The sequence below is a fragment of the Mytilus edulis genome, chromosome 6 (assembly GCF_963676685.1).
Source record: "Mytilus edulis chromosome 6, xbMytEdul2.2, whole genome shotgun sequence".
Taxonomy (NCBI): domain Eukaryota; kingdom Metazoa; phylum Mollusca; class Bivalvia; order Mytilida; family Mytilidae; genus Mytilus; species Mytilus edulis.
In genome coordinates this window covers 71,798,937-71,809,559 of record NC_092349.1, presented here as the reverse complement: position 1 = coordinate 71,809,559, position 10,623 = coordinate 71,798,937, and the positions used below count along the sequence as shown (strand labels likewise).

Genomic DNA, 10,623 nt, shown 5'->3' with positions numbered 1-10,623 from the left:
ACAAATCAGATTACATAACTTTTTAAAAGCAAAACACATATAAAAAAGCAAATAAAATAGATTAAATAGCAGAATTTAAATACCAGCATTACTTTCTGTAATGCGTTTCCCTCGGTTTTAGTTTGTTATCCCGATTTTGTTTTTTGTCCATGGATTTATGAGTTTTGAACAGCGGTATACTACTGTTGCCTTATTTATAAGATTCAACATAAACAATTACCAATGTGCATAGTACTTTTAAAATAATATCTAGTTGTCATATGAAATTAGTAGCAACAACATGTTGACATTAAACGACATTAAGCACGTCTTCTACATATAAAAACGATCAATCCTGAATAGCATTTAAAACAAAATGCCTATGACCTGAATAGTAAACAAATCAGATTACATAACTTTTTAAAAGCAAAACACATATAAAAAAGCAAATAAAATAGATTAAATGGCAGAATTTAAATACCAGTATATTATTTTAAAATACTCAAATAGGTGTTGCGTTCTAATAATAACCTAGTATTATAATAATGAGAGAGTATTTGAATAAAACAAATATTAAGTGATTTAAAGTGTGCATTGCGTGCAAATATTTTTATATAGTCTAGGTTAATATCAATATGAAGACAGATCTTTGTGAAAAACCGCTGTGTGTTTTCGCTGAAAAAATCATGACACACGATACCATTTAAAACTTAATTTTATTTTAATTGACATTCAGAATGGCAGATATTGGAGAAATCGTTAATAAGGAAAAACTAGACAACTATATATCAGTTCTTCTTGGTTTAAGATATATCGTGATTGGATCACAAGATTTTGTGAGGGATAGACTGAAATTAAAGCATATGGAAATCAAACAAAAATGTACAATTGGATGTTGTCAACTAAATTGTAGTAGGAAATTTGGTAAATCGTTCATCAAATGGTGTGAAACATGTAAATACTGGAAATTAGAATTACACCCTTTTAATAGATATTCAACACACTGGGACCAAATTAAATGGAATAATATCGACAGCAAAGATTTTCTTTATTCGTTTGAAGAAATAGCTAAAATCTTCGTCAAAGACTTTAATGCAGTTCGACAAGGAGTGTTTAGCGACTTTAGTGCTTTGATGTCACTCATAAGAAATTCGAACTTATTCAACGTAAGTAATACAGAAATAACTCTTATTGTGCGCATAACAATTCAGCGGAACTGCATGAACAAGAAAAAAATATTTGTTTTATTGTTTTCAAACGATTTCTAAATATACCAGAGATAAAATGCACTAAGAGTGGGAAACATTCTTTGCATTGTATTGAAACTCTATTATTATCTCCAGGATTACCCGAGCAAATTCTTCAAAAGCAAGAAGGACGAATGGCACTTATTGGTGTTCGTGTTGAAAGTCAATATGGTGATGATAGAAACATTGTTTATTCAAATGAAAAACTGGAGAGAAGATTGGAACACGTAACAGATCTTTTAAATAAGAGGAGAAAATATCATCTGTATCTTGGTCCGTCATCCAAAACAATGAAGCTGATTGTAACGCAGTTGTATTTCTTCATATGTTTAACTTATTGTTATATTTCCAATCCATCAGCAAAGGAGAATCGTGAAGGTATAATGTAAATTTAAACTATCTTTCACGGAACGCGCGTCTGGCGTACTAAATTATAATCCTGGTACCTTTGATAACTAATTTCACGTTATAACGAGGGACCCCTTATACAGATCGAATTCAGACAGTAATGTTTTGATAACGTGATTTCTGTTCTGAGTAAAACAGAAAATAATATCCACAATAACAAGTTGGCCGCGGTATAACATGTATAAGCATGATGATTAGTGTGAATTTTGTGTGTATTCAATGTGACTTTAAAAAATCAATATACAATCGTTAATGCATTACTGCGTTTTATAATGGGACGGACTTTAAATGGGATTCAAAGTTGTAAGCCGGATACAGACAAATCAATATTTTATTCATTAATAATGTAAATCTTTTATCTTTTTCAAATTGAAGATACTAAGCTATTCAGCAAATAATGTCTTACGTTTACTTTGAAAGAATAGAACTCAAAACAGGTTTTAATGAATTTATATCAATTACGACTCAAAAGAAATAGTGATTAAAGTAACTTCTGTAAATGTTGCGATGAAATACTTTTAATCGGATATTGAATAAAAAACTTTTGGTCCAATAGAATAAGATTGTTAGAACACATTAACAAGATGTTTGTTATTTCCACAGAATTTAGATTAAAAAAGATGTGGGGAATAACTGAATGTGACACCTTTCAATAACACTCACAGAAAAAAGATAAAGCTCAGATACAATCTTAAGTTTTAACACACCCCATATTTAAAAACAAAACGTGTATAAATTGAGAACAATATTAAAGAACGTAATATCATTTTGACATAATACTAGTACTTATCAAATATGGACTTTTGACGTGGTCAATATGTCATAGATGAACCTGTTTAACAAACATTTTGAAAACGAAGTCCATGTGTGAATATAATCTAACAGGTCCACATATAACGTATTGACTGACTGAAAATCCTTAATACATATATTACATAGGTAAACAGTGTAGTAGGGCGCATACTTCAAAGTTCTCTCTATGTACTTAACATTGTATTTTGCAAATATTCGTATATTGATCTTTATTATATGTTACAAAGAGAAACAAAGAACCAATATACTTTACGATCATTTGCATCACGTGAGCATAATAGTTAAAGAAACAAAATAAGTATGTTACACAAATGTAATATTTTAAAACAACCTATAACTAAAGGACAATACTTTTCAGTTTCTTGAATCTCGACACATCAGTTGAAACAACTAAACTTTACTGCATGCAGCATTGTTGCTCTCAATTATTCGCATTCGAGGTTCATGTACATTTGAAGATGCAAGTGTTTGTTTGAAAGAAACTTAATTTTCTTTCTTTCTTTGTAACCAATTATCTTTTTTTTGGAGGGGGAACGATTTGTAATCTGTTCTGAGATATATTTATATTATGAATTACCAACACCCATGTCGCCCTTTTACAACTGTTTCAATTGATTGTTTGATTGATTGACTCTTTACTTTACAAATACTTAAAATAAAGTTATAAGGAATTATGCCAGATAAATTTATATTATAAATTATTGAAAACCACATCGCACTTTTACAACTGCTTTGATTGATTGATTGATTGAATGTTTGGTGTTAAACAAAATTTTTAGACGAATTTATAAGAAATTATGAGAGTTATCATCCTTCGAAATCACTAGTTGTCTTCAGTTGTTAAAATCCTAAGTTAAAATAAATTAATTATCAGCATTCATTATGTAAAATTCAGAATTACATTTTGTATGCAATAACATCTACGGAACCAATTATTCTGTACCAGATGCTCATTTTGAAAAGGCAAAAGAATCGAGGCAAAAAACTTGAAAATCAAAAACTTATTCAAAAGATGAAGAACTATAAACCGAAAGGACAAACTAGTATAGACAAAGCATTGCAAGGAATCAGAGCTTTGCATGAGAGGGATACATTCCTTAATATTTTTAAATAATTTCAAAAATTTTGAAACAGGACACCCCAATAACACAAAAGCTGTACGTTCATGCCGGTACCGTAGTACTGGCTACTGGGCGGGTGATACCACAAAGGACTCTCAGTCCACTAACAGAGACACCGACCCAGTGGTAGTAAACGGTATCAATTTTTCTGCACCAGATGCGCATTTCGAATGTCAACTAATGCTAAATCTGACTATGATTATAATCCAATATTTTTACCTTTAATCGCTGAGGTGCTATTCATTTCCAATTCTCAAACAAAAATAAAAGCAATGTGTTATACATTTTACATTTTTTACAAGTTCTCTATTGCACGTAGATTTTTGTCAAGATTGTTTTGGTTCTAGAAGCCTTCTGAAGCCCGCATCAGGATCCGGTATTTTCTCGTTGTGTTGAAGACCCATTGTTAGATTTCGACTGTTTTCTATCCTTTGGTAAGGTTGTTGTCTCTTTGACACATTACCCATACCCATTATTATGTTTGAAACAAGAAAGAAAGCAAAACAAACCAAACTAAACAAAACCAATCATTGAGAAGAAAATACTGAGACGTCCATGCAATTGTAAAACAATCGTACACTATTAAAAACTTATAAACATTGGTATCATTCTTGTCCATTGAAAACATTAATTTTTTGACCACATACATCAAGATATTATTTTGACGAGGTCAACGATTAATATTAAAACAGTACATAAACAACACATAATACACATGGTTTGAAAAAATATACCAAAAATCGTTCGCTTTAAACGCATTGCATAGGCTATGATAAACTGTGTCACATTTTTCAAAGTTTGAAGACTTATTCGATGACGTGGACCTTTTAAACAGATACACACTGTTCCTTTAAAGTAAGAAATTACGTTGTCTGTTTCTGTATGTTATATTATTGAAATATGTTTTCGGTGATTCTGGCTAAAAACGGGAATAGTCTATTCATTCTGTATTCAGCAGAAATTTGAATGTAGAAGTAGAACAAACCTTTTCTTAAATGTAACAAGAATAACGGAATTCATTTAAAAATTGTTAACCAAATCGAATACAGAGTACATCTATCGTTTTGTACATTGTTTGTCTTTCACTTCAATGTTGTTTTTCTATTATTTAATTTTGATTTCAGGATGTTTAAGCATGCGGTTTAATGATAATTGGAATTTTGATAGTTTTATTGATTTTGACTCTTATGTTGAAAATCTACACAGCCAGAGTATTGTGAGTAGAAAGTGGTTAGTTGGTATAATAAATGAAGAACTGGCATCTTCGGAAAAGGGAATTATTCTTACAGCGGAAATGGGTTACGGAAAATCATCAATAGTTTCTAGTATAGTTTGTGCTAAACAATCATCGGAATGGCATGTTATACGTAAGAATGTGTTAGCACATCACTTTTGTAGGTATGACTCAATCCGATCAACCAACGCAGCATATTTCATTCGTAATATAGCGAGTGCTATTGTCAATAGATATCCAGGGCTAGGTCATTTAATTTTGATGGACGAAATTGCAAATCACATATTATACGGATCAAGATGTTCAGAAGACCCTATATTATGTTTGGAAAAAGCGATTCTCAATCCTTTAAAGAACAAATGGAATAATTACCAGTTCGTTATTATAATTGATGCAATTGATGAATGCAACAGTGAGGAGAAACATAATATTTTAGAACTGCTTTATAGACAAATAGATAATTTTCCTCCTAACATAAAGTTTATATTCTCATCAAGAAATATTGAACAGGTTTTAAGGAAATTTAAAGATTTAAAATCGATTCAATTAACGACTTATATTGAAAATAAATACGATATTTTGGAATACATTGGAAAGATAAGTAACTATGCTAAATCACAAGTTAATCTACTTTCAAATGTTGCTCGGGGGAATTTCCTCTATGTAAAGCTATTTTTACAGTCATGTGAAAAATTAGAAGAATGCGATTTTAGAAATATACCGTCTTCATTGGAAAAAATTTACGAGATGAATTTTGAAAGAGCTTTTGATGCTAAATCTAGTTTATTTGAAGAATTTATGCCGATATTTGAAGTTTTATGTACTATGACTAAACCTATGAAAGAGGAACAGATTTTTGAAGTTGCAAATATTTCATCAGAAAGTAAGCGAAAGATTGAACGTGTGATTGGCAATGAACTAGGACATTTTATCATTACTAATGATGGATATTTGTCATTTTTACACAAAACGATTGCCGATTTTCTGACCTGTAGTTCGCGAAATCATTTAAGATTTTTTGTTCATAACGAAAACGGACACAAATTATTTAGTGCATATATCTTTTAAATTTACCTAGTATTTCTGAATCTGATCTAGTTGACATTGTACATCATGTAGCAATGTCCAGAAATGAGGAGTGGCAAAATATGTTAATACACAGCTATGCCAAACAAATGATAAATGTCACAAAATTGTCTTTGTTATTCTATTTGCACCAAACTGTAAGAGATTTCAATTCATATACAACTACAACTCTCTTCTTGAAAATGACGAATATTAGGTATATAAATGATATAGACGATAGACATATGTCAGCTGCTTTTATAGCTGCATCACATGGAAACGAACATGCACTGCAGTGCTTGTTAGATTATGGAGCTGATCCATATTTCAAAGTATCTTTTTCTTCTAATAATATCCGCCGATTTGGAACAGATTTAGTACATAAATGCAAACACATTTATTTTTGTGGATATACTATACTACATATTGCCAGTCAAAATGGGCATATTCAAACTGTGGAAATGTTGGTTGAACGTTATCACGACAAAATACTGTCAAAAAGAAATTCTATGAATCTAACTGCTTTTGAATTAGCAGCCGAAAATGGACACACTGTTATAACAACTTATTTGTTGAACAAAAAGACTTCGTTCGCCAATTTACTATCATTGCATCATGCCGCTGAAAACGGGCATTCTAGTGTAGTAAAATTGTTACTCGAAAACGGAGTGAAAGACACTTGCCTACTTTGCAACGATTCTATCTATTGGATCCCAGATACGCATGGTAGAATGCAGCAAGATTTTACAGTTAAAAATATCGTTATGTATGAGAATGCGACTACGGAAGAACTTTACAAATTTTATGATGATTGGTATTTGATAACATGTGATACAGCTTTAAATGCTGCAGTAAGGAATGGGCATTTAAAAATTGTAGATATATTATTAAATGAGAAAACGAATACGCTGACATGTAATGCTTTTGATGGAAAAAACCCTTTTATGACTGCAGTGCAGTATAATCAAAGTACTATTTTAAGTCATTTGTTTAAATACAAAGCTGATGTAACTGCAAAATGTAGAAATAATGTGTACTTGAATAAACGTGACCTTATTATATTGGGAAAAACAGAAAGAAACAGCTTAATACGCATACGCTGTACAAATGGTATGTCAATTATTCATTTATTAGCAGTGCACTGGAATCGGGATATGTTTTATATGCTTAATTTGATCAAAGAAGTGAACTTTAACGATAGAGACAATAACAATGCAAGGCCTTTACATTATGCATTTTGTCATGGTAATAACGAGTTCATAGCAATTGCAATGAAACTTAATTTCAATTTAAATGTACGCTCCAGAAATGGTTCTACCCCGTACCATTCCGCTGCAATATGTAAATCATCAACCTTGCATGTCCTAAGGACCAAATATAAATGTATTATACCTGACAGTAAAGACGTCAACGGTCTAAGCATTCTTCAGTATGGCTCACTCATAACATACAACCATGACGGCATTAAACATAGCAATGGAGCTTTTTCTGTTCTTTTCCAAACAGTATTTGATTCTAAACATAATATAAATAATACAGATGTTTTCGGGAGAAACTTTTTACACTACGTAGCGACAAACGGAAACTACTATTCGTTCATTTCCTTGTTCGGGTCATTATCACAGGACGATTTCAACATGTTTATACTTCAGCGAGATAAATTTGGACAAACACCAGTAGACAATCTGTTTTCTTCATTGCCAAAGAGGGAGATCACTGAACCATTTAAATTACCTTTAAACTGTGCATTAACTTCAATATTTTACACAGGTTGTAAAACAAATCTACAGAAAATTTTGACACCTGGTGAAACATTCATTTTCCTAGTGGTAGATTATCTATATAGGGCGCATTTTATTCAACATTTCAATTTAACTAATTATATAATACTATCAATGAACAGAATGAGACTATATCCGTTACTAGTTTTAAAAGCATATGCAATAGTCGAATTTCAGAACGCTGTTTCGAACATTCCGGAAATTGTCCACTTATTAGCCGGATTTGAAGGTCCAAATATTGCTGACATTATATTGAGTCGTGAAAATGTAATCAAGTGTAATGGACAAGTGAGTCCATTGCATAAAATTATACAAAATGATAGAGGAAAATTCTGGACGTATTCAAATAAAAACTCCCTCAGTAGACTCTTAGGGGAATATGCAGCCAGAACACTTGATAATTGTGTAGATAAAGAAGGATTCAATGTGCTGCAAAGGGCTGCAATGGGTGGTAATATAGTAGCTGTTAAGTATTTGATAGAGAAAGGTATGAATGTTACAGTATTGTCTAGACAAGGTAATAATTTGTTAAATTTAGCCATTGTGAGTTCTCCAGTTTACGAATATGGTAAAGTGCCTACCTACTATCACAATAGTACTCGTATATTTTTGCGCCTGTATATTTTGGAGAAAAGTAATGAAACACAAGATTATTTACAAGAGGAACAGGAGAATGGCTCTGTTGATTTTTCACAAACATTAGCGTATATTTTAAAAGTTTTGTTTGAATTGCCAAAAACAGACTTAGATATGCTAAAGAACCAGTTGTGCCGATCAAATAAAGCTAAGTTGGGATTAATGCATCTTGCGGCATCAAAAGGATTTCTGAATATATGTAAGCACCTTTTTGGGGTCAATATTTTGAATTGTCGAGATTCTAATGATATAACACTTTATTATATGGCACACATATATAATCAGGATCATGTTATGGAATGGATGGATAGTCTTGAGGTACACAATTATCGACCATCAGCTGATATTGAAAGTTTTTTACTTTATAATATTATTGCCAACTACAAGATACGAAAGGAGTTCCATTGGTCATGTAGACTGCATTATAGTTATAGATATATGCACATTTTTAGACTTGTATATAAAAGATGCTCAAAAATCGATAAACATTATGTTTTATTGAAAAATCCAGACGTTTTAGAAATATTTGAAAAACATAGAGTACTTTCATTTATGAACTCAAAACTTAATCTAATAGACGATTTAACGAATTTAAAATCATGTTTTGTAAATTTTGATCAACGTTGTTCTCATAAAATATTGATATTGACAATAGGAATGAAGAGAGATAAAGAAATGTTAAGATACCTCAAAAGACACCTAACGAAAACAATGGCCTTTGGGCTAAACGATAGAGTACCGATTTTGCAGATTTTATTTAATAGCCGGAATGTTAGACCAGGGTCACTGTCATTCTTAGGATTATTTGAGGACAAATACAAATATTTAGAATTGCTCTCCGTTAAAAGTGAAATACACTTGTTAATGATAGAAAGTTATGTGAAAAAGTTACAGAGGAATGGAGGGGATTTAAAAAGAAAATCTCGAGCATTCTATGAAGAATTTAAACAAAACGCTTTTTCAAATATTTCGAAAATATTTGACACATTCGATGAAAACCTACAAGCATTAAGAAACATTACTATGAACAAGGAAATAATACCAAATAACTAGTGACCAACTCTTAGTTGTTATGGCACTGACGTAAGACAATTCTGTTTTAAAATTGACACCATTTAGAATAGCACATTTTTATTTAGAAGGACACATTTTTGTCTTGTCTAATTACGTTGAACTAATTAACATTCTTATATCGTTTGTATTAGAATGAATGTTTCAGGATATTCGTTATCAATATATTCTCTATAATAAGTGTTAAGTTCCAACGTATTTTTATGGGATGATTCACTAGCCATTCATCCACTAAGAATTGGTGATTATTACTGATTAAGTCAAAACGTATTTTGATAGGATGACGGCTAGTTGTATTTTTGTTACGCACAGATTTTCATCTTAAAAGGTCCGAAAAGAATTTAGAAACACATATAGTTGTGTTTCGAAATGTGTCTCAAACATGCATTTTTTTAAAATCATAAAACATGTTTAGTGTCTCATGCTCTGCAATGGCATCATAAATTAAAAATGTATGTACAAGTACTGAATAGATATAATGTGCTATTAAACCTTTCTCATGTTAGGAAGGATCGGGCACTCACAAACATGTTAATCCCATTCATTATGTGATATTCAAAAATCAGGAATTTGTCGTTAATGCTGTCAACGGAGAATTTAAAAATGACCATATAATTGATATTTATGTCAAAAAAGTGCTGACTACTGGTTGGTGATACCCTCGGGGACGATACGTCCATCAGCAGTGGCATCGACCCAGTGGTGTAAATAGTTATCAAAAGTTCCAGGATTATAATTTAATACGCCAGACGCGAGTTTCGTCTACATAAGACTCGTCAGTGTCGCTCAAATCGAAATAGTTATGAAGTCAAAAAAGTACAACGTTGAAGCGCATTGAGGAATTAAAAGTTAAAAAAGTTACGCCAAATACAGCTACTGTAATCTAAGGTTGTTTAATGTTATCTGACTGAAATACAGGCACTTTTTTATTTAAGATTTTTGTTGTCATAGTTTTTATAATAGATAATTTGAAAAAAAATGTTGTCACAGTTTATGAAAGTTATGATTCACCAATAACAGAATTTTGTATATTTAGATATTCTTGGATGCAATGCACCGGTTCAGTTTAGAACTTGTGGTTTATAAACTTTTTACTAAAATGTTAAAAGCAGGTTTCAGTTTTTTTCTGTCAATGTTAGTTCTAAATTTGAAAGTCAAGGTTTTCATACTTTTTCAAATGAATTTAATATCTACTTATTTTAATTTTCAGCAACCTGTCCATTTTTATGTAAATATGTATGTTGTATATAGAATCATTATTGAAATAA

At 31.1% G+C, this 10,623-nt stretch overlaps 2 protein-coding genes across 2 annotated transcripts; both read left to right on the top strand.

Annotated features, from left to right (window-relative positions):
- Positions 1 to 483: 483 nt before the first annotated feature.
- LOC139526799 (protein TANC2-like) lies at positions 484 to 7,062 on the top strand. Its single transcript, XM_071321954.1, has 2 exons — positions 484 to 1,604; positions 4,693 to 7,062. The coding sequence occupies exons 1-2, from the start codon at positions 1,361 to 1,363 to the stop codon at positions 5,868 to 5,870; spliced, it is 1,422 nt and encodes a 473-aa protein (XP_071178055.1). The 5' UTR covers positions 484 to 1,360; the 3' UTR covers positions 5,871 to 7,062.
- On the top strand, positions 6,071 to 9,337 carry LOC139526594 (ankyrin-3-like). Its single transcript, XM_071321754.1, has one exon. The coding sequence runs from the start codon at positions 6,071 to 6,073 to the stop codon at positions 9,335 to 9,337; it is 3,267 nt and encodes a 1,088-aa protein (XP_071177855.1).
- The last annotated feature ends 1,286 nt before the right edge of the window (positions 9,338 to 10,623 follow it).

Excerpts from the sequence above, each read along its gene's own strand:
- LOC139526799 (XM_071321954.1), top strand. The coding sequence starts at position 1,361 with ATGGCACTTATTGGTGTTCGTGTTGAAAGTCAATATGGTGATGATAGA. Across the intron at positions 1,605-4,692 it reads AGCAAAGGAGAATCGTGAAG|GATGTTTAAGCATGCGGTTT; the intron begins GTATAATGTAAA and ends TTTTGATTTCAG.
- LOC139526594 (XM_071321754.1), top strand. The coding sequence starts at position 6,071 with ATGACGAATATTAGGTATATAAATGATATAGACGATAGACATATGTCA.